Here is a 22,432-nt window from a genome sequence, read left to right as displayed (position 1 = left end):
AAAACCGGGAACCAATCAAATGAGAGAAAGGGTAAGCTGCAAGCCAATCAAAATGCGAGCAACCCTTTAGGCGCCAAATAAGGCGGGAATAAGACAAAATGGATCCTGAGGTAACTATATGATAAATATTTCTGTTTCTTATTACCTCAGGTAATTGTAATACTTACTTACTTACTTACTTACTTACAGGTTTATTAAGAACTCCAATACTAAATTAAAACCAAGCTAATCTCTGTTTATTGCTGAATGACTGTTTTTGAGGTAAGCCATTAAGTTAGCTAGCATATTCAAGATTCAAAGCGTTTATTGTCATGTGCAGTTTAGTTCAGCTGATCTATGAGAGTCTAGTTCATCTATGTCCTCTGGCTACCTGTTTAAAAGGCTAATGGCTGAGGGAAAGAAGCAGTCCCTCCCTCTGGAGGTCCGGCATTTCACACTCCTGTACCTCCGTCCTGAGGGTAGGAGTGTGAACAGTCCATGTTGGGGATGGGTGGGGTCCTTAAGGATGGAGGCAGCACTCCCTGCGGTGGTAAATGGTCTGCAGAGAGGGCAGTGGAGTCCTGGTGATCTTCTCAGCAGTCTTCACCATTCTCAAATGTGGTGCAAATGTCTGCGGTCCCTGTGGTGGTGGTGCCATACCACACGGTGATGCAGTTGGTCAAGACAAGCGGAACGAGTAAACACGCCTGCCTCGGGGGGCGCCATGATGGATGATTAGCATTCCACATCTTTTAATTTTTCACTCTAAGCACCTCTATTAATTCATTAAAGCTGTGGATTATAGCCAAGATGTTATGTAATATTTTTGTTAATGTAAAGCTAACTTATTGCCATAAATATTCATTATGTGGCAGCTCTGGGTACTCCGGATTCCTCCCACAGTCCAACAACATGTGCATTAGGTTGATTAGTAATTCTAAATTGCCCGTGTGTGTGTGTGTGTGTGTGTGTGGTTGTCTGTCTATATACGGTATGTGGCCCTGTGATGGACTGGTGACCTGTCCAGGGTGTACCCCTGCCTTTCGCCCAATGTGTGCTGGGATAGGCTCCAGCAGATCCCCGTGACCCTAATTAGGAATAAAGCGGGTATAGAAAATGGATGGATTTCATTAGCTAATGTAATATTTTTGGTTGGGTCACTTCACTGCACTATAGCAGACTTAAATGTAAAAGTTAAATGTAATATTTAATGATAACCTGAGCAGTGCTTCCTTGGCTTTGAAGTTTATACTATTTATAGATTATTTTTTTTCTATTTTCTCTTTTTTAGTCATTTTTTAAGGCTGCAGCTGTTTTTTTTTTAAGCGCTGGAGACCAGAATGATGACCGGATGATGAAACGATGAGAAAAAGTATTAAAAAAGAAAACTCAGAAATAAGAAATTAAATCAATCAAACCACACCTGAAGAATTAGGCACATTCGTATTAAACAGTTCATGTACTGAGGCATTATTATTTAACTTGTGTTTTATATTTCTTTAACACTGGCCCAACTAGAACACACCTTTTATTTCTATATGACTTAGAATGAAACTCATAACGTTAACGTCACTGTTAGTGACTGAAAATCATAGAGCACTTTTCCAACATTTCCAGTGCTCCCTGCTCTCTGAAACCTGGTGTTTAAATAGTTAGCTCATCGCTAGCTTCAAAAAGCCTGGTTACCATTATATAGATTGCTGTTTGGGTCAAACGTATTAAAAATAAATAGCACTTATCCAGTTGGTGTTCTGGACTGTCCAGTGAGCTCACAATGTACAACTAATAACTTCTGGTCAGTTATCACATTACCCTGTGTATACTGACTATTTGTAAGATATACAGTGTGCAATTTACAATCTGTCTTTGTGTTACTGTCTCTATTGCTGCTGGATATCTGGAATTTCCTTTGGGATCAATAAAGTATCTATCTATCTATCTATCTATCTATCTATCTATCTATCTATCTATCTATCTATCTATCTATCTATCTATCTATCTATCTATCTATCTATCTATCTATCTTAAACATAATCAGCTGTTGTATCGTGTTAATGAGTTCACGATCTGAGAACAAAGCACAGGACGAGGGTCTCTTACTTGGATATCTACTCAGCAATGTTTATTATTCAAGTGAAAGACATCCTTTTTCCCCCAGTGAAATACATACACATATATATTTATATATGTCTATATATTAAATCTATATTAAACATATATTACATGTCTGTATATTGAATCTATGTTAAACATATATTTATCTCTGTATCATAGCAGGAATAGGAAAGGTTTATTCCCCCTTTTCAAAGCATGCATTAAAACAACCAAAAAATAGTATTTTACTTCTGCAGGTACATCACTACTGTCAGCGTTCCTGCTTGGAACTGAACAATTCATGCTCTCGTACACTACAGGCTATATATACAATCGTTTATCACTCGTTTCGAGAACATAAGGCAAGCCCTAGAAATACACCCCCGTCACTGCCCAGGAAGAAAGCTAAGTGTCTGGTCAGGTGTAGCGCACTGCATTGGACGCATGTTTAACAATCAGCAAAGTACTGGGTGTAGTCAATCTTGGGGCAAGTGTTCCTCAGCATGTCGACCCTGTAATAAAGATCAGATAGATAAAATAACGACTGGTGAGCATTTCAAATCATCGTGAGCTCTCAGTAGGACGCTATTCTGTAACGGGAACCGTGAACTCGCTAATCTCTAGCGGTTTTGCTCGATCGCAGTGTGAAATTAGACTTTATGAGATAACCCTGTCTGTGCCAAAGAGCTTGTTTGGATATGATACCGTTTTAGTAATAACAGAGCGTTCACAGGGACATGGTTAGGGGGGCTCTTCATGCAAATTGATATCAATGGCAGTGTAGTGTTCTTTATTTTTTTCATGGCAGGAGTCTACACTGTCAGAGCTGTAAGCCAGATATATAGATGTTTTCAGCACAGATGAGTTTATAATAGGTGTTCTTTCATTTATTTTTAATTTATATTTCATTTATATTTGTTTTTCTTGTAATCTGAGGCAGACTCTGGCAAAAGTATTTCCTTCGGGATGAATAAAGTTCTATCTTATCTTATTTTAATTTGCAGTTTCTTGCATTTTTGTTTATTTCTTTGGTTTGATTTTTTATTACATTTATAAAAGAGAGGAAAAATAGAGAGGTTGGTTAAGGGGGAACAACTCTTTACAGCTGCTATACCATTTGATAACCAGGACGTGATTTGTTTTATGGACGCTAAATATAACTATAAATGGATAAAAAGTACAGTGTATTGTTTAATAAAGCCAAAAAAATATTTGTGCCAGCAAATTGCTGCATTTTCCTGTAACCACACAGCTAAAAAAAAATGTCAAATCAGCAACTGTATTATTTATTTGTCCAGTCTATCACAATCTATCGTCAATTTGTCCAGCCCTCTATTTCCAGTCTGCCGTCTTGTGGCCATGCCAAATGAACTGATGAACATTAGCAGCATCAGTTACCACAGTTGTGAGGGGAAAAGTATACATTATTTGTTGTCGCAAAAAAGTGTAAATCTAGTTGCTGAAAATTTCTCGTCTTGTTTTAAACTTTTCTGCTGAGGACCTCAGCAACAAATCTGATTATTTGAGGTCTCAGGATTTATGGTAAAGATTGTCAGAACAGGCCAAGCGGGTGTCCAACCATCAGATGTGACCTTTTATATTTAACCATGCCATATTTGGGCAGGTAGACTGACAGAATGGAAAACTAGTTTAGCCTGCTGGGTTTCTCAGTGTTTTCATAGTTCACCTTGTAACCAAGCCCCATACATGACCATGCAATAGACTGGAGTATGTTTTTTTTTTAAAAATACCTGCTCGACAATATATTTTCTCTACTTACATTGTCCTGAACTGCTTGTTAGACTCATCATTAACATCAGGGTTTCCCTTTCTGTCAATCCTTGTGGGAGAACAAAAAACTTATTATTCATTATATGTAAAATATATAACACTAAAATGTAAAATGAACACTAAGTGACGCTAACAGTGTGGGTAAATACTTTTGCTCGAATTGACCACTGATTACTCACTTGTAGTTAAGGATGGCCAAGACACAGTTGATGTCATCAGTGATGTCATCATCAGTCAGCTCTTTAAAAAGAGATTAAACAGAGGATGTCAGCGAGCGATGTAAACGTGTTGGTTTGCTGAAATGACAAAACTTTTATGTATGTAGGGTTTATGTATGAAGCTTGATGTTTTTCTGAGTAACACTCACTGTCGCAGGACAGGTTGCAGATGTTTAAGCTGGGTTTTCCGGGTGAGGTGCAGGCAATGCGATCGGACAGCTGGAACACTCCATACATGGTCCACAGTCCGCCTATCCCTCTTCTGGTACGGGGACCGAAAGGAGGTGGTGGTGGTGGTGGTGGAGACGTCACATGACCAGTAGCCGAATCGTTGGAGGGAGGATGCATTTCTTCATCAGTCTGGTTGGTGGGCTCATGAGGCATTGGAGCTTGAGTGGACTCCATCATTTTAGGGGAAAGGGAATTAGTGGTGGCTCCACCAGAGCCTTTAGGAGGAGGGTTAGTGGTGGCTCCACCAGAGCCTTTAGGAGGGGGGTTAGGGATGGGTTCAGTGGTGGTTCTAGCAGGGGGTTTAGTGGTAGCTTTAGTGGTGGGTTTAGCAGGGGGTTTAGTGGTTGTAGGGAGTCTGGGAGTTTTGGGAGCACCTCTGGTCTTGCGCTCTCTAGGGCGATCCTGTGGAGGGACCTGATTGATGCGGCTGGTGTCAAAGTGCGACGTCATATCTGCATGGCACACCACTGTACGGAAAAGACATGAAAAGAGGGAATATTACAGTCTTTGGGTTTGGTTTTAAAGACCCTGATCTGAGTATATCTCCCATCTCAGTGTAGAATGCTGTGTTCCACACTGTTCAACAACCTGGGGAGAAAACCTTTATATGGGCTTATTACTTTGGGGGGAAAAAGGCAATAACTAAATTCCGGGGCGAAGCAAAAAAAAAAAAGCTAAATATGCTTGATATTTTGTGTTTTTGAGTTAGAAATTAATGAAAGCTAAGTGAACAAATACAAGCTTGAGCCCAATTAAGTCTCAATTAAGGAACTGGATGCATTCTACAGGTGATAGGATGGCTGCTAGGAAGCTGTTTCAGGTGTGTTAAAAGGAATTTATTCAACCACAGATTGTTTTAAAACGTCCCTTTAATATTTTATGTATCAAATGAAAGCTTTCCTATTGTCTGGGGTGAAAAATCTTCTTAGAGTATTTGAGTATTGTGGAAAATTTGTGCTTTGCTCTAGTATTAGTGAATACGTGCCGTCATACTTCATGCAAATTTACAGAAGCAACACATTTTCCATTTCAGCTCTCAAAGGACCTGTTCTGACAAATCCCAAATGAAATTTGAGACATTTCTCTTGCTTTTTGGTAAATTTGCTAGCTTTTCTTTTTTTTTTATAAGCTAAACAGTGAAGCAAATTCTAGTTTTGTCCAGAAAGAAACAAAAATATATATAATATATATAAATAGTCTCCCATTATTGTTCATTTGTGATCAGTCTAAAATAACAATAACGATGTCATTATCATAATTTCAGCGCTTGAATATGTTTAAATGTGGATCCTGTGAGATAGAGAGATTTTTCCATAACACAAATATCGTGTCACGATTCATGAAGCAAATTCCTTTCATCCCTTATTAAAAACACAGGGGGAACTGGTGTCCCTTAACTATATACGATAAACTTTTCAGTACTAGTTAATGCTTAATTAATGTATCATACGTGTCGTATCATAGCAAATACATTAAAAAATTGTCTCGAACTCACGGTCTGCCACCAGTTTTTCACGGTCCACCACATCTTCAGGTACAGCAGACATGAGCAGATTCATCAGCTCGCACTTGGGCACCACCAGGCCATCGCTCATGAGTGGGGTCAGCAACAGCAGAACCGCCAACATCTCCACTTCCACACGGAGTCCCATTTTGGTCAGTGTATGTGCATGTACGTGCCTGTAGGGCTTTATATTGTGTCGCGAAGGCGCCCAGGTCAGGTGATATGCAAAAGGGGTGAAAAAATGATGATCTCATGCTACTTTGCAAAGGCAGACTCGCCCTCCAGGAGAGAAAAGAGAGGATAAACAAAGAAGGTCCTGGGATTTTGAATGTCATTCTCTATGACTTGGTTCTGCAAACAAAAGTTGTTTTTTTGTTCTTCTAGTTTTTTTAGTTCTTATTTTATTGGAAATAAAATAACACACTGAAGTACAATAGCTATCACACCTCGAAGCACACTGGAGGTTTTACTTACCCAGTCTGCTAGTCTAGTCACTTTTGTACGTCTCTCTGGATAAGGGCGTCTGCCAAATGCTATAAATGTAAATGTCTTTCACTAAGGCCAAAGGTTTTTGGACATCTGACTAATCACAGCCCAGATTTATCCCCTTTCACTGTAATAATAAGCTCCAGCCTTCTGTGAAGGCTTTCCACTAGATGGTGGAGCATTAGTGAGATCAGACCTTGATGTTAGGTGAGGTCTGCAGTGGGGTTGAGGTCAGGGTTCTGTGCAGGCCACTCCAGTTCATCCATATCCACTTGGTGTCCTCATGGATTTCAGTGTGTGTGTGTGTGTATCATTCCCTACAGGATTTCATGATTGTGCAATTGCAGAAATTGACACAAAATCAAGCAAACTCTGCCGTATTCAGAAGAATCGTTCAAAATGACCTCAGAATTTCTGGGATTTGGACAGATTCAGGACTCTCATAGGAAGACATTACATAAGAGTTTACAAGAAGAATCCTGGGCTTGCAATTTTACCAATCCAAGTAGTTTTGTGCAAACAGTAAAAGCACATAAAGCAGGTTTTGCAAGTTGCATCACAAATTATCCCAGTTTTCCCAAATATTCCCACATAAGAAGTTAAATTAATTACAAAACCTATCATCTTTCTCTTTATTTCAAGCCTTGCAATAACGTAATTACATCACTTGTAGGAGTGTAAGAGAGGAAGGAAAATTCCTGTGAATCAGATTTAAATCAAAGCTGAGATTTTTTCTTGTCTCTTGTTTTGTGTTTAAGTTCCAATTGGAATCTCATCGAATTTGATTATGTATATTTATGCAGATACCAAAAAGTTCATCTCCATTCATACAGAACATTTTTGGGCCAAATAATCACGAGAGAGAGAGAGAGTGTGTGTGTGTGTGTGTGTGGTGCAAAGTGAATGCAAATCTTTGAATAAAGTGCAAATTTTCAGAGCAGGGTGTCTGGTTGCTCTTGGAAAACAAGACCTAGGCAAGGCACTGGACCATGCAGTGAGGGAAATGGAGACATGCAAAAGGTGGCATGCAAAGAATGCTGATTTTAAATGTTGTGTCATCAGTCTGTTTGGAAAAAATAATCCTAAGGGTTATTTTTCAATTAAAAAAAAGTGTCCCCCCCCCCAAGATTACTGATTAAGAATATTGATTATTGATCTAAAGTGTGTATGTTTTTTTTAAATAAAGAAACAGATAAACAATTTTAGAGCTCAGGGTATATAAAGGCGCACAACTATTTCACATTTCTTTTTATCCGTCTTAAAGCTTTACAGATTGACTTTATGCAAATGATATGTTAATCTTTCTGGATGGTTCCGCGTAGATAAAAGCTTCTGTAGATAGCAATAAAGTAAGTTTACATCTATCGGACCTATTGAGTAACTGGAGGTTTTATGATTTGAAGTTTTATTTCCTTTGTAATTATCTGAATTAAATTGATACACATAAATAAATAAATGATGCACAAATGGTTCCAAGCTAATACGTTTAAATACATTTTTAAAAATGGTCAGTGAATCTGCAGCCCAAAGGCATTAGAAAGGAAATGAAAACTTTAAACGCACCCAAAGCATGAGATGTTGATGCTTATCGGATTGAACTGTCTCTTCCTGTACCTCGGAGCAATGCTGAACAGTGTGTGCTGATTGAATACCGTTATGATAAAGGTGGTGTATCTGATCTACAAAGATGTTCAGTAGGTGCTATCAAACTGATGTCCAGACGAATGCTAAGGATTGTCCAGCAGAACATTACCCAGAGTATCACACTCCTTCTGTTGGCTTCTTCCTGTGCATCACTGAGTCTTGGGCTGATTCAGGATTTGCCCCTCCTCAGACCACTGGCCTTCGTTAGGTGTAGACTTGCTGCAGATTAGGAGCACTTCCATTGTCTGCACTGGTCTAATGTCAGACTTTTTAAGATTAAGGCTGACCTAGACCCCACATGCCATCGATGTAGGCAGGCTCCCGCCTGTCCAAGGCTCTACATGATCTGGATTAATATTTTTGAGAACTTTTCTGGGGTATTTGGAGAGGTAGTAGAACCATCCCCTTTTATTGCATTGTCTGGAAAACACCCTTTTCAACAAAAGAGAAATTAGCATGTTGGCCTTCGGTTCTCTTTTGGCTAGGATACTGATACTGTTTAAATGGAAGGACCCTATTCCACCGACACATAGCCACTGGATAAGGGAAGTCATGTGCCATCTTAAGTTGGAGAAAATTAGACATACAATGAGAGGGTCTATTGGGACTTTTTAAATATCTTGCAACCTTTCATAACTTCCGTTGAGGAAATGGAACCAGACAACTTGGCACTGTAAAAGGGGAACTTGTAGTGTAGGCTTTTACTTCATGCTTTTTATTTTTCTATAAGGAAGTTTGATTATATATAGAGTCTGTATGTCTGGTGTTTGGGGGATGGGGGGTTAGTTATTAGTTAGATTAGGAGCACCCCTGAGGTCTGGCCACAACTGTCTGCTTGTCCATTTCTCCTGCATCCAACACATCAAATACAAGAACCAACTGTATTATGGCCCAGTGATTGTGTTCACCTGACCATCACATCCATATGTAGTTCTCCTGTAATACTGGAGGCACTAAGATGCCCAAATCTGTTCCAGCATGACAATGTCTCTGTGCACAAAGCCCCTGAGCTCCATAATAACATGGTGTGGTGGTTAAGGTTGGAGTGGAAGAACTCGAATGTCCTGCACAGAGCCCTGACTCTGAACCCCTTTTGGAATAAACTGGAGTCTCCTCACCATTTGGCATAAATGTAAATAGCATGGAGGATCACAATTTGTTTTTATCTCATTTTATACAACTGAGCAATCGAGGGTTAAGGGCCTTGCCAGAGGTGATGGACCTGGGATCTTACCACACAATCTTCCAAGCAGCAGTCCAACATCTTAACCACACCATCACAACATCAGTGTCTGATCTCACTAATGATCTTGTCGCTGAAAGAACACTACAGTCCCCACAGTCATGCTCCAACATCTAATGAAAAACATCCACAGTAGAGAATAGTGGAGCTGATGATAATAGCAAAAGGGGAATAAACTTAAATATATACATCCACACTGTACATACCACTAACCATGCATAACATTATGACCACCTGCCTTTGGTCCCCCTATTGCTGCCAACAATTTTGGACGCATGTATTGTGCACAGCAGTATTTCCTCAAAGTGGTCTGTTTTGTTTTTTGTTGTTGTTTTTTACTCATTTATATTTTTGACATATTATATACCCTACTAATTGTCCCCTGGTGGTCCAGCGGCAGGATCCCTCGCTCTCACTGCCACAGCCCACGTTCAATTCCCATACAGTGAGCTAACCCAGCCACTGAAGAGTTAGCTCTGTGTGCCGGTGCCAAGCCTGAATAAAATGGGAGGGTTTCGCCATCCGGTCTAAAACCTGTGCCAAAATCGAATATGTGGACCAGATGATCCACTGTGGCTACCCTGAACAGGGGGCAGCCAAAAGAACAACAACAACATAGAACCTACTAATTACCTGTGTCCTTCTGGAGATAGTCCACTACGGTCCAATAAGAATCTAATGAGACATCAAACTATGCAGCCTTAAATAAAGAGATTAATAAATCTTAAATACTTTCAATAAATAATAAATACTTTTAAGACAATTGGACATTGAAGCTTGAGTGGACAGCAGCTCGTTTACCCTTATTTGAAGATGATCGATGAAATCATTGAAATTAGGCTTGATGTTTTTTTAAAATTGTATTTTATGATTATAAAAAAACAAAGAAACATCCATTCTGTAGTTGACATGAAGCGGATAGTGGATAATTACACAAAGCACAAGCACAGAGGTTTTAACACTGGTGTACACTCAATTTGTGTGTTTTAAATACATGTTTTAGAAAAATCAATTCAACATCATGGAAAAAAATGAATGCTTTTGTGTTTTTTTATGGATAACAATGATGTTATTTTTAATAAATTAAATATACAACTCTGCATCTTAATCTTTTTATGATTGTTTGGCTAGGCATTATATAAACATCATGTTTTTCAATTTAGGGCTTTTCACACGGTGAAATTTTTCCCTGGGTGATTATAAACTCCGGCTAAACAGAATCCTGGGTTCATTTAGTTTGAGGTTTCACACTTCTCCTAGTTTTCCCGGGTTTAACACTAAATCCTGGCTCTTCATAATCGGATGTTTCACACTCTACTTCCCTAAACCCTGCTGCAACTGTCTCTGGGCCCCTGAGTAACCCTAATTGCTCCACCGCATGATGGCTGAACCTGAGCTCTGACCCCAGCTTTGAGGGCAATTTTAGCTCGAGTGGTTAAGGCTGTGGGTCCTTGATCGGAAGATCAGGGTTCAAGCACCAGCACCGCCTACCTGAAACCGTTTGGCCCTTGAGCAAGGCCCTCAACCAACCCCACGCTCTAGGGGCGCTGCATCATAGCCAACCCTGACCCCATCCCTCCAAGAAGGGGATATGCGAAGAAAGATTTTCACTCTGCTGTAACGTAAATGTGACAAATAAAGGCTAATTAATGTTTAATAACGGCTCGTCTCACACTTTCACGTGAGTGAGATAAAATGCTTCTGCACCTGAGCAGGTTCTGTTATCTTTCACAGCTTTTTTTACTCTTTTTAAGTGTCATCTAGTCGTTCAGCCGCTTATTTGTTTGTTGATATTCAACTTCTGGTAAAGTTTGAGTGTGCCGTATTTCATCACTTCCATGATGTTCAGTGTTCTTTTGCTTGACTCTGTCTACCTCTATCATTTTTTTTTTTTCTGTTCAGTTTCCGACTGGGTTTCTGTGGCTAAGCGGCTAGCCATAACATTCTAACGCCACATCATTTGACAGTGTATGCATTCGCCAGCGTGACATAGAGTTAACACTGTAAAAGCCACTGATCCTAAATGACATGTGATTTTAACCCAGGGTTAAACTCAGGGTTTAGAACGACAGCATCCCAGGGTTCATAGCAGTGTGAAAAGCCCTAATGTGATCAGTTACTGCCTTCTCCTTTCTTAGGGTGAAACAGAAACTTTGTTTGTTGGTGACAATACAGACGTGATCTCTAGGATAAAAGTCTCGGTAAATGTACCATCGCTTCCAGACTACTGTGACTCGGTTAGACGTAATGCCCTCTGGATTTGAGTTCTGGACACAGTTTAGCCTCGAGATCTTCCATCTTTATGCACTCCACATCTTTGCCGCTGGTGAGGCTGGCAGCCCGGGTTATCTTGGTCAGCGTTTCCTCATAGGGCGGCGGAAGGTAGACCATAAGGAAAACGCCGTCAGACGTGTCGGAGCTGGTGCTGTTCAGACGCTCGGCGTTGGCGGTGAGTGAAGCCAGAATCTCGGCACTGCTGTCTGTATCCTGAAGATCCAGTGCAATGATATTGGCCAAACTGAGCTTGCCGCGCGAGCATCTCTGGTAGATCAGGAAGGCTGTCAGGCAGAAGATGAAGAGCAACACCAGAGGGAGGATGATGTACAAGATGATCTCGGTCTTCGCATCCTGCTCGGTTAAGAGCTCATTCCAGTGGTAACCCTGCACACAAGGATATACAGAGGTAAACTTTTACTGTCTTTAATTAATAGATTCCTCAGGGGTTCCTGAGATGGTCAAGATGGTCGAGATGGTTGCTTTCTAAAGACGATTTATTTAGCAGTCAGTCTAAGTATATAACCCTACTATAAATGGTACTACAAAGGGTTTTTTAAACTAGAAAACATAGGATGAGTCTAGAGATCAATTTATATATTTATAGTATAAGGAAAGTTCTCTTGTAAGAAGTTGCTGTTGAATATTAGTCTATTTTTTTGACTACTCAGGAGCTTTTATGTACATTAACTATCGAAAATAAAAATAATTTCATTCAGCCTCCAGGATCAATCAAGTCATATCTCCCTCTGCATTAATGTTAATCAGATAATGCTGCGTTTCAGATAGCTTAGACTCTAATCCTCTGAAATCCCTCTGGTTAGCGGTCTCATCTGATGACCTTTCATTAGCCCTGTTTTTTTCTCTCCAAATGAAAGCAGGTAGAATAGTGAAAGGTGCTGAGACGTTGTGTGTGTATTTACACGAGAGCAAACATGATTAGGACCAAGAAGAGCAACAGCGATGGGGGAAATGAACCGAGCGCAGATCCGAGCCAGTTTGTAGAGACTCTCTGGCACAACCAAGTGGTCAGGAGAGTGAAAATGCAGCTGAAGGAGTTTCTAGAAATGATGGTTATAGATAAAGAAATGAAAACAATTTTTTTAAAAACAGTTTGAACCTTAAACCTTTGCTCAGTTGTGATCAATTTCTTATGATTATTTATTTATTTATTTATTTATTTATTTACTTACTTATTTACTTACTTACTTATTTACTTATTTATTTATTTAAATGCTGGCAGCAAGCCTTCATACCAGGAACATCTCAAGTCAAAGCAAGGTCCAGATTGGAAAACACAACACACCATGAATTATTAATAAGTCCATAATACACCATTCATTATAAATTATTATCCCTAGAAATAATATCTAAAGAAAGAAAGAAAGTAATAAATAAAAAAATAATAAATTCTAAAGAAAGAAAGAAAGAAAGAAAGAAGGATGGAGGGATGGATGAAAGAAAGAAAGAAAGAAAGAAAGAAAGAAAGAAGGATGGAGGGATGGATGAAAGAAAGAAAGAAAGAAAGAAAGAAAGAAAGAAAGAAGGATGGAGGGATGGATGAAAGAAAGAAAGAAAGAAAGAAAGAAAGAAGGATGGAGGGATGGATGAAACAAAGAAAGAAAGAAAGAAAGAAAGAAAGAAGATTAAAATAAAACAGTAACAGTACACAGTGATGCCCAGTGCGGTTCACCTGCAGCTGTTTTTCCTCAGGAGGTGGTGATGAAGCTCCTGCCATCCAGTCATAAGATCCTCTTCCTGCAGGACCGAATTTCATCCAGCTGCTTTCTGGAAGCTTTCTCATTCTTTTCAGTGAAGAAAAAATCAAAACTGAATAAAGAAAAAGATCTCCACTCTGAACGGATGGAAATGAAGGAAAAGAGCTGCAGAGTCTCTGAAGATCGAGCGGAGATTTACCAGAGAAGGCGGTCGGGTCGGGTCTTCTGAAATCTGAGAGAGAGAGAGAGAGAGAGAGAGATTGTAGGTATGTAAGCACTCTCTCACATGCTAACACTTGCAGATCAACAGATTCCAGGGCATCGGCCAGCCAAAGCCGTTGCGTGAAAGATAAAAACACAGACAAACTCATCTGTCAGGGATTTGCAGCTGGCCTACTTTTAATGGAGAGTGTGTGCGGGGGGGAAGCGACAGTGTGAGCGGCGATGATGAACACGAGCATGTGGAGTGGACTGTCTGGGGGATAATCAAAACGCTAAGCATTATCACGTGTGTGTGTGTGTGTGTAGGAATTGCGTGGCCACCTTAACAAGCAGATGTTGGAGGCACTCTGAGAGACGGGATTAGTGAACAGGGTAAATATTTATTTGTGAAAAACAAGAAGTCATTAAGCTAAATAGGACGTCTGACCTTCAGTTATACCAGGGGTCCAGAGTCACCGAGTGGACTGTGTGGATAGAAATGAATGAATCCTTCTGGTGCTGTAAAGGAGAAATCAGTGAGGACAACACACACACACACACCAATCACATTTACAGGTAATTTAGAGAAATCCATTCATCTACCAGCTCGTTTTTAGGAGGCGGAAGGAAGAAAGTAAACAAATATGAATCTCTGCACATGCAGTGATTGGAAGTCAGGTTCGAACCCCAGACCCTGGAGGCATCAAGCATCATCATGAGGTTCAAACCCCAGACCCTGGAGGCATTGGGCACCAAAATGACCTCCTGTGCCTCTGAATCAACATCTCCAGACCTGAACATTAAAGCTAATTGTAATAATACTTGATTTGTGCATTACGCCAAAACTAATAAATTTAGTGACTAATGACATCCATCCATCCATCCATCTTCTGTACGCGCTTTATTCCTAATTAGGGTCACAGGGATCTGCTGGAGCCTATCCCAGCACACATTGGGCGAAAGGCAGGGGTACACCCTGGACAGGTCACCAGTCCATCACAAGCTAATGACAAATCAACTAACATTAATGTGTTTAGCAATATGTTCTGATTTTGGTGTGTGTGTGCGCGCGTGTGTGTGTGTGTGTGTGTGTTTGTGTGTGTGTGAAGCGCCTTAAACTCTTTAGATTATATTTAACTTAATTAAAAATAAACTGTATGTCAAATGTTTCCCTCGCTATTGAGCCATGACTCGTTTATAGAGTGTAAGGCTGTACTCTGCTCTCTAGTGGAATAACAGAGACCTGCACTTTTTTGTCTTTCATTTACATTGATATTTATATTTACAGCATTTGGGAGACATTTAGCATTTAGTCCAGAGAGACATACAAAAATGTTTAAATGCTGAGAAATTAATTAAAGCTAGTAATGTCAATGTATAAGATCAGAAAGAAAGAAAGAAAGAAAGAAAGAAAGAAAGAAAGAAAGAAAGAAAGAAAGAAAGAAAGAAAGAAAGAAAGAAAGAAAGAAAGAAAGAAAGAAACCTTCAGCTTAATAACACTGACCTTTATATTTATACTTTTATTTTCATGGCATTTGGAAGACGTCCTTAATCCAGAGCAGCATACAAAAATGCTTTAATGGTGAGAAATTATACAACAGATTTCTTGAATTTTTAGACAGAATTCAAAGAGATATATTCTGTATAATTGTAAAATTTTGTCAGGTATAGGCTTCGGTTTGAAAAGGTTAAAGTCTCTATCAATGAACACATGGACACTGGTACACTAGCACACAGACTGCATCCAAAGTTCCAGCTTTGGATGTGACCTCATGCATGTTTCTAAGCTCTACGTCGTCTCATCTGCATCTGAGCCAACCTGAACCCGCAACCTTCATCTAGAGATAATGGTGAATAATCATATCACACTAATCCTTTACACACCGGTACCTGGAGTGGAGTCAGTCAGCGTGAGACCCAGGCTTTGTTGATTATTTAAGGCTTTAGGTGAACGTGAGTTAAACCACTGGTCAGTCAGATGTCTTATGCTTAGTAAGCATAAGTTTATAGCAGAATACCAAGTGTCACACCTCTGAGGCGAATCTCATTCATGCTATTCATGATGATTATCATGATAAATTCAACAAGTTCTTAAGTTCTTTATGTCAACATATGCAGAAACCCCCAGGGCTTTTTTCTGAATTTTAGACAAAACATTAATTATTTTGCTTAATCCTGAAAACCCTGTGAGAACAGTAATTGTGTCCACCCTAAATTCAGTCTGTGTTCATCAGAACGTGATAAGATCTACTCTTGATCTCATTCTAGCATTCTGATTAAATATAGAAAATCTATAATATTTTAATAATAATAATAATAATATATAATAGTCATACATAAGATTACAGGGAGAAGAGGTGAAGTTTAAGTACTTGTAGTAACACCATTGACCACACTGTTCTACTTGATAGGCTAGAACATGTTGTTAGTGTTAAAGGAACAGCCCTCTCCTGGATCAGGTCTTATTTGACTAACCGTTATCAGTTTGTAGATCTAAACGGTGACTTCTCCATGCATACCAAGGTTATGTTCGGTGTTCCACAAGGTTCTGTTTTAGGCCCACTGCTTTTCTCCCTATATATGCTACCCCTTGTTGCAATTATTCATAAACATGGTATTAGCTTCCACTGTTATGCAGATGACACACAGCTATATGTCTCAGCTAAGTCAGATGAGAGACACCAGCTTATTAAGATAGAAGAATGTGTAAAGGACATTAGACACTGGATGGCCACTAACTTCCTCCTGCTTAATTCGGACAAGACAGAGGTGCTTGTACTAGGACCACAGGCAGCTAGAAGTGAGCTTTCTGATTACAGAGTAACGGTGGATGGTCTTTCGGTTTCATCTTGTCCAGCAGTAAAAGATCTTGGTGTGATTACTGACTCTGGTGTTTCGTTTGAAGCTCATGTAGATAATATCACTCGGGTAGCCTTTTCCCATCTCAGAAATATTGCTAAGATAAGAAATATGATGTCACTTCATGATGCAGAGAAACTAGTTCATGCTTTTGTTACCTCTAGGTTGGATTATTGTAATGCCTTACTGTCTGGATGTTCCAGTAGGAGCAGAAACAAGCTCCAGTTAGTCCAGAATGCAGCTAGAGTCCTAAATAGAAGCAGAAGATATGAACACATCACTCCTATTTTATCCACACTGCATTGGCTCCCAGTCAAATTTTGCATTGATTATAAAATACTGTTACTGACCTATAAAGCACTAAATGGGCTCGCGCCGCAGTACTTGAGCGATCTTTTAGTCTTTTATGATCCCCCACGCCTACTCAAATCAAAGGGTGCTGGTTACTTGGTAGTACCTCAAGTAGCAAAGGCTACAGCAGGGGGTGGAGCTTTCTCTTTCAAAGCCCCAAAGTTATGGAACAGCCTTCCAGTTAGTGTTCGGGATTCAGACACAGTCTCAATGTTTAAGTCTAGGCTGAAGACACATTTGTTTAGTCAAGCTTTTAATGTATATTTTTCTTAGGTAAAGGAGCAGATATGGAAAGTTCATGGTCATAGAGTGTTTGGTGTACTGGGATGTTTGGATGCTGTCGCCTTACCACCCTCGCAAGTCGCTCAGGTTTGCTGACTATGAAGTGGTTGGATGCTTTATGTCCCGGGAAGCCTTCATGTCTGTCACCTTCTGGCTCTCTCCCTTTTAGTTATGCTGTCATAGCTAGTCTTGCTGGAGTCCCTACCTGCACTTTTTACATAATCTTACATTGTCTTAAACATCACACGATCAGAATCATACTTAATATCTTTCTCTTTCTCTCTCTGTCTGTCTCTGTCGATCTATACACCCCACTCCTGAGCTCCCAGTGTTTGCCAGTTCCATTGTGACCACTGCCCTACCCCTGGTCAGAGTCTCGTCGCTTGGTGGTGCCCACTGATGCTGTGGATGGATCTGTGTGAACCAGGAGACAGCCATGGACAGAGCCACTTGGGGACTTTCACACCATCACAGATCTGCCATTTCATCTGTCAGCTTGTGACAGCAAGGAATTAGTGTCTATAATGACCTTAGAAACTACAATGACCTAATAGTTCCTCATGGGCATGATTGCTCATGATCTCATGATTTTGATCTCATGATTGCTGTTGTAGAAAGGACATTAATCAGCTACAGTTACGTTATTTTCTGTTTAGTGTCACCCAAATGAGGATGGGTTCCCTTCTGAGCCTGGTTCCTCTCAAGGCTTCTTCCTTATTCCATCCCAGGGAGTTTTTCCTTGCCACAGGCTTGCTCATTAGGGATAAAATAGTTTAATTATTAAATTTAATGATTTATTCTTATTTCTAGTTATTCAGTTATTTTTATTTTTTATTTTCATTTTTTCCTCTCCCCTTTCTCTGTTTTTCTTCTTTTGTAAAGCTGCTTTGAGACAATGTTCATTGTAAAAGGCGCTATACAAAATAAATTGAATTGATGGAGAGTGTGGGAAAGTGATAAAGAAGCGAGTGCAGGCAGGTTGTAATGGGTGGAGAAAGGTGTTCTGTGTGATATCGGTGAGAATCAAGGGGAAGGTGTACAAGAAAGTGGTGAGACCGGCCATGCTGTATGGTTTAGAGACAGTGTCACTGAGGAAGAGACAGGAGTCAGAGCTGGAGGTAGCAGAGCTGAAGATGTTGAGGTTCTCTTTGGGAGGGACACGGTTGGACAGGATTAGGAACGAGTCCATCAGAGGGACGGCTCATGTTGGATGTTTGAGGGACAAAGTTAGGGAGGACAGATTAAGATGGTTTGGACATGTCCAGAGGAGGGAGAGTGAGTATATTGGTAGGAGAATGTTGGACATGGAGCTGCCAGGCAGGAGACAAAGAGGAAGGCCAAAGAGGAGGTATATGGATGGAATAAATGAGGATATGAAGCTAGTGGGTGCAAGTGTGAGGATGCAGAAGATAGGGATAGGTGGAGAGAGATGATTCGCTGTGGAGACCTCTGAAGGGAAAAGCCCAAAGAAGAAGAATAAGTTATAATAGTCATACACAGATCATGCATAACATTATGTCTAATAAATGTGTTGGTCCCCCTTTTCGCTGCCAAAACAGCCCTGACCCGTCAAGGGATCTGACACCAAGACGTTAGCAGCAGATCCTTTAAGTCCTGCAATGTGGGTCCTGCATGGAGGATACATACAGGACTTAAAGGATACTTTTGATAGATACTGACCACTGCAGACCGGGAACACCCCACAAGAGCTGCAGTTTTGGAGATGCTCTGATCCAGTGGTCTAGCCATCACAATTTGTTCCCTTTGTCAAATCCTTACGCTTGTCCATTTTTCCTGCTTCTAACATCAACTTTGAGGACAAAATGTTGACTTGCTGCCTAATATATCCCACCCACTAACAGGTGCCATGATGAGGAGATCATCAGTCTTATTCACTTCACCTGTTAGTGGTCATAATGTTATGTTTGATCGGTGTATTTCCACAGATCTCATCTCATTTAAAATGTGCCTGAGACGTGACATTCACTGTCAGACGTACATTTACGCCCGCCAGTGCAGGGAGGTTTAGGAAACGTCTCCGAATAGACTGAATTGAATCTGCTTCACACGGCATGTTTTACCTTTTCAGCATAGTTTCACGAATCACGTGTCACATTGTTTATCCTATTTTTACAATCGTCTGGAGTTTATGAAGAAACAGGAATGTAATCTGATCTAGAGAAACCGCTCTGAGCTCATCTGCCATCCTTGACCCATCACTGGTGTTTTCCTCACAGGGGATTTTCACAGCCACACACACACACCCACACACACTGCACACTGTGTACCGACGCTGAAAAGCTTTGGCGTGGAAAAAAGGTTTTTTTCTTCACTACGGCAAGCAGCAACATGTTTTACAGAACACACATTTTCTTTTAATTGATCCTTTGGAATGATAATAGAGAAACGCATCAGTATAAATGTTGCAAATGTATGCATCAGTATAAACTGAATATAGTTCACATCAGGACTGGTTTACAAACTGACTGTGGAGTTACATCTGTTTTCTATAGCACTTATCCTACACAGGGTGGTTAGGGTTAGGAACATGCAAACTCCTCCCACACAGGGTGGAGTCAGGAATCGAACCCCTAACCATTTTGTGTATTTGTATTCTGAGGAAGTTTCAAGTCATTTCAAGTATTAAGGATAAAACAGTCTCACTATTACACAAACAAACACACACACAGACCTGTGAACCAGATTATTTACACATTCTGAGGTCACATCCAGACTCGTGTCTCCTCACATCTGCCCCAATAACAGACAGCTGCTTTAATCCTTTAAGAGGCTTAATATTCCTCTCTCCCAATCATTCCCTTTCAAATCAACTGAATATAGAGTAAAGGATAAGAAACAATCCATTTCTATATTAAGTATCCAACGTTAGGATTTTCGAATTTTGCCTCAGCATCCTGGTGAGTTGGAGGCAGAGCAAACAACTTCGTTTTTCTAAACAAGAGTTAATGTTTTTGTTGGAAATGTTTAGATCTTGATTCATGGAAGATGCTGAAACATTCATACACAATGGACATAAATGTTTCTTGAACGTCAAATGTGGACGGTTTAGATAGATAGATAGGATGGATGGATGGATGGGCATCTCCTGTGCACAGCCCTGTTCAGATCACCCTGCAGATTCAGGTCTGGGCTCTGGCTGGACCATTCCAAAACTTTAATCTTCTTCTGGTGAAGCCATTCTTTTGTTAATTTGGATCTATGCTTTGGGTCGTTGTCATGCTGAAAGATGAAGTTCCTCTTCATCCTCAGCTTTCTAGCAGAAGCCCGAAGGCTGTGTGCCAAGATTGTTTGGTATTTGGAACTGTTCATTACTCCCTCCACCTTGACAAAGGCCCCAGTTCCAGCTGAAGAAAAACAGCCCCAAAGCGAGATGCTGCCACCACCATGCTTCACTGTGGGGATGGAGTTCTTTAGGTAATGTGCAGTGTTGTTTTTGTATCAAACATACCTTTTGGAATTATGGCCGAAGAGTTCATCCTTGGTTTTATCAGACCATAACACATTTCCCCACATGCTTTTGGGATACTTTAAATTTGTTTTTGCAAAATTTGGCCAGGCCTGGATGTCTTTCTTTGTAAGAAAAGGCTTCCGTCTTGCCACCCTACCCCATAGCCCAGACATATGAAGAATACAGGAGATTGTCGTCACATGTACTACACAGCCAGAAATTCCTGTAGCTCCTTTAACTATTGCTGTAGGCCTCTTGGCAGCCTCCCTGACCAGGTTTCTTCTTGAATTTGTTATCAATTTTGGAGGGACATCCGGTTCTTGGTAATGTCACTGCTGCACTATATTTTCTCCACTTGATGATGACTGTCTTCACTGTGTTCCATGCTATATCTAATGCCTTGGAAATTCTTTTGTACCCTTTTCCTGACTGAAACCTTTTCACCATGAGATCCCTCTGATGCTTTGGAAGCTCTCTGCAGAACATGGCTTTTGCTGTAAAATGCGACTAAGAATATTTTTGTTTTTTATTTTTAAATGCAGCCCACTCTATATATATATATATAAAATATATCTACCTGTCTGTCTGTCTTGATAAGGGTTTTTAGAGACTCTTCCAGGAACAGTGGATGGTATACACACAAACACACACACACACACACACAGCCAGAGATAAGTTCCTCAGGAGATGAGAAGACGCGGATATAAACACAGGACCAAAATACACAGACCTAAAGACATAAAAACAATTTCAAGTAACACCTTCGTTACGGATGAACACAAAATCAACACTGATTTGTTATCTTCTATGATAAAGTCCTACAAAAGCTTGTCCACTTTCAGTAAGCGCTTCATGCTGGTCAGGGAGGAGCGTGGGGAGAACCAAGATCCACCAGCTCTGTGATGTCATCATGGAGGAGGGGAAGAGGACTCCAGTGGCAACCTGTGAAGCTCTGGTGAACTCCATGCCCAAGAGGGTTAAGGCAGTGCTGGAAAATAATGGTGGCCACACAAAATATTGACACTTTGGGCCCAATTTGGACATTTCCACTTAGGGGTGTACTCACTTTTGTTGCCAACAGTTTCGACATTAATGGCTGTGTGTTGAGTTATTTTAAGGGGACAGCAAATTTACACTGTTATACAGGCTGTACACTCACTACTTTCTTCAGTGTGTCACATGAAAAGATATAAAAAAAATATTTACAAAAATGTGAGGGGTGTACTCACTTTTGTGAGATACTGTATATATATATCTATCTATCTGTCTGTCTGTTTGTTGACTCACAGCTTCAGTGTCATTGATTTGATCCTGAGCTCGGATTACAGACTGCGCAGATTTTCTGCACACGTTCTCCCCACGCTCCTCCCTGACCAGCATGAAGCGCTTACTGAAAGCGGACAAGCTTTTGTAGGACTTTATCATAGAAGATAACAAATCAGTGTTGATTTTGTGTTCATCCGTAACGAAGGTTTTTATGTCTTTAGGTCTGTGTATTTTGGTCCTGTGTTTACATCCGCGTCTTCTCATCTCCTGAGGAACTTATCTCTGGCTGTGTGTGTGTGTGTGTGTGTGTGTGTGTGTTTGTGTGTATACCATCCACTGTTCCTGGAAGAGTCTCCAAAAACCCTTATCAAGACAGACAGACAGACAGACAGACAGACAGGTAGATAGATAGATAGATAGATAGACAGAAACCCTTATCAAGATAAATCTCTAACTAGAAATAAAATAAATCCAGTCTAAACGAATCAAAGAGTCGAATCATTGTAGTGCATTAAATGTAATTACACCTACCAGTATAAAGTACGCACGCGATGAACGACCCGAGTGCGCATGCGCATAGGTAAAGTCTACCTGTTGGTCTGTGACCTGAAATTAAACGTGGAGTGAAAAATAAAGACATAATAGTGTGTTCTAATCGTCATTTACAGGCGTGCGTGTTAAATTGGCACATTGCTGATTGACACAGAAGGTCAGCTCGGTGTTTATGGCTCGCTGCATGCGGGAAGGTGCGGGTTAGCACGCGGAAGTGAGGACACGTGAGCCGCTTCAGTGTGATTGTCTTAACGACCGCGTTTCCACTGA

At 40.4% G+C, this 22,432-nt stretch overlaps 2 protein-coding genes across 4 annotated transcripts; both read right to left on the bottom strand.

Moving 5' to 3' along the window:
* Positions 1-2,211: 2,211 nt before the first annotated feature.
* Positions 2,212-5,990, bottom strand: LOC131347191 (actin nucleation-promoting factor WASL). The gene is made up of 5 exons (XM_058381134.1): positions 5,809-5,990; positions 4,232-4,780; positions 4,044-4,104; positions 3,854-3,913; positions 2,212-2,585 (listed from the first exon to the last, which is right to left on the bottom strand). The coding sequence occupies exons 1-5, from the start codon at positions 5,963-5,965 to the stop codon at positions 2,522-2,524; spliced, it is 891 nt and encodes a 296-aa protein (XP_058237117.1). The 5' UTR covers positions 5,966-5,990; the 3' UTR covers positions 2,212-2,521.
* Positions 5,991-10,065: 4,075 nt separating this feature from the next.
* On the bottom strand, positions 10,066-22,273 carry LOC131346797 (small integral membrane protein 28-like). Of its 3 annotated transcripts, none has more exons than XM_058380443.1 (4): positions 13,832-14,715; positions 13,382-13,414; positions 13,158-13,269; positions 10,066-11,851 (listed from the first exon to the last, which is right to left on the bottom strand). In XM_058380443.1, exons 3-4 carry the CDS (start codon positions 13,266-13,268, stop codon positions 11,429-11,431), a joined length of 534 nt encoding a protein of 177 aa, XP_058236426.1. In that variant the 5' UTR covers position 13,269; positions 13,382-13,414; positions 13,832-14,715; the 3' UTR covers positions 10,066-11,428. The 3 variants fall into 3 exon arrangements, with proteins under 3 accessions (XP_058236426.1, XP_058236425.1, XP_058236424.1); XM_058380442.1 differs by adding an exon at positions 22,142-22,273 and having other exon boundaries at positions 10,067-11,851; positions 13,158-13,414; positions 13,832-13,902; XM_058380441.1 differs by having other exon boundaries at positions 10,067-11,851; positions 13,158-13,414.
* Between the last annotated feature and the right edge of the window lie 159 nt (positions 22,274-22,432).

Source organism: Hemibagrus wyckioides, linkage group LG26 (genome assembly GCF_019097595.1).
Source record: "Hemibagrus wyckioides isolate EC202008001 linkage group LG26, SWU_Hwy_1.0, whole genome shotgun sequence".
NCBI classification, from domain to species: Eukaryota; Metazoa; Chordata; class Actinopteri; order Siluriformes; family Bagridae; genus Hemibagrus; species Hemibagrus wyckioides.
The sequence above is the reverse complement of the archived record's forward strand: the minus strand, read 5'-3'. Positions and strand labels throughout refer to the sequence as shown.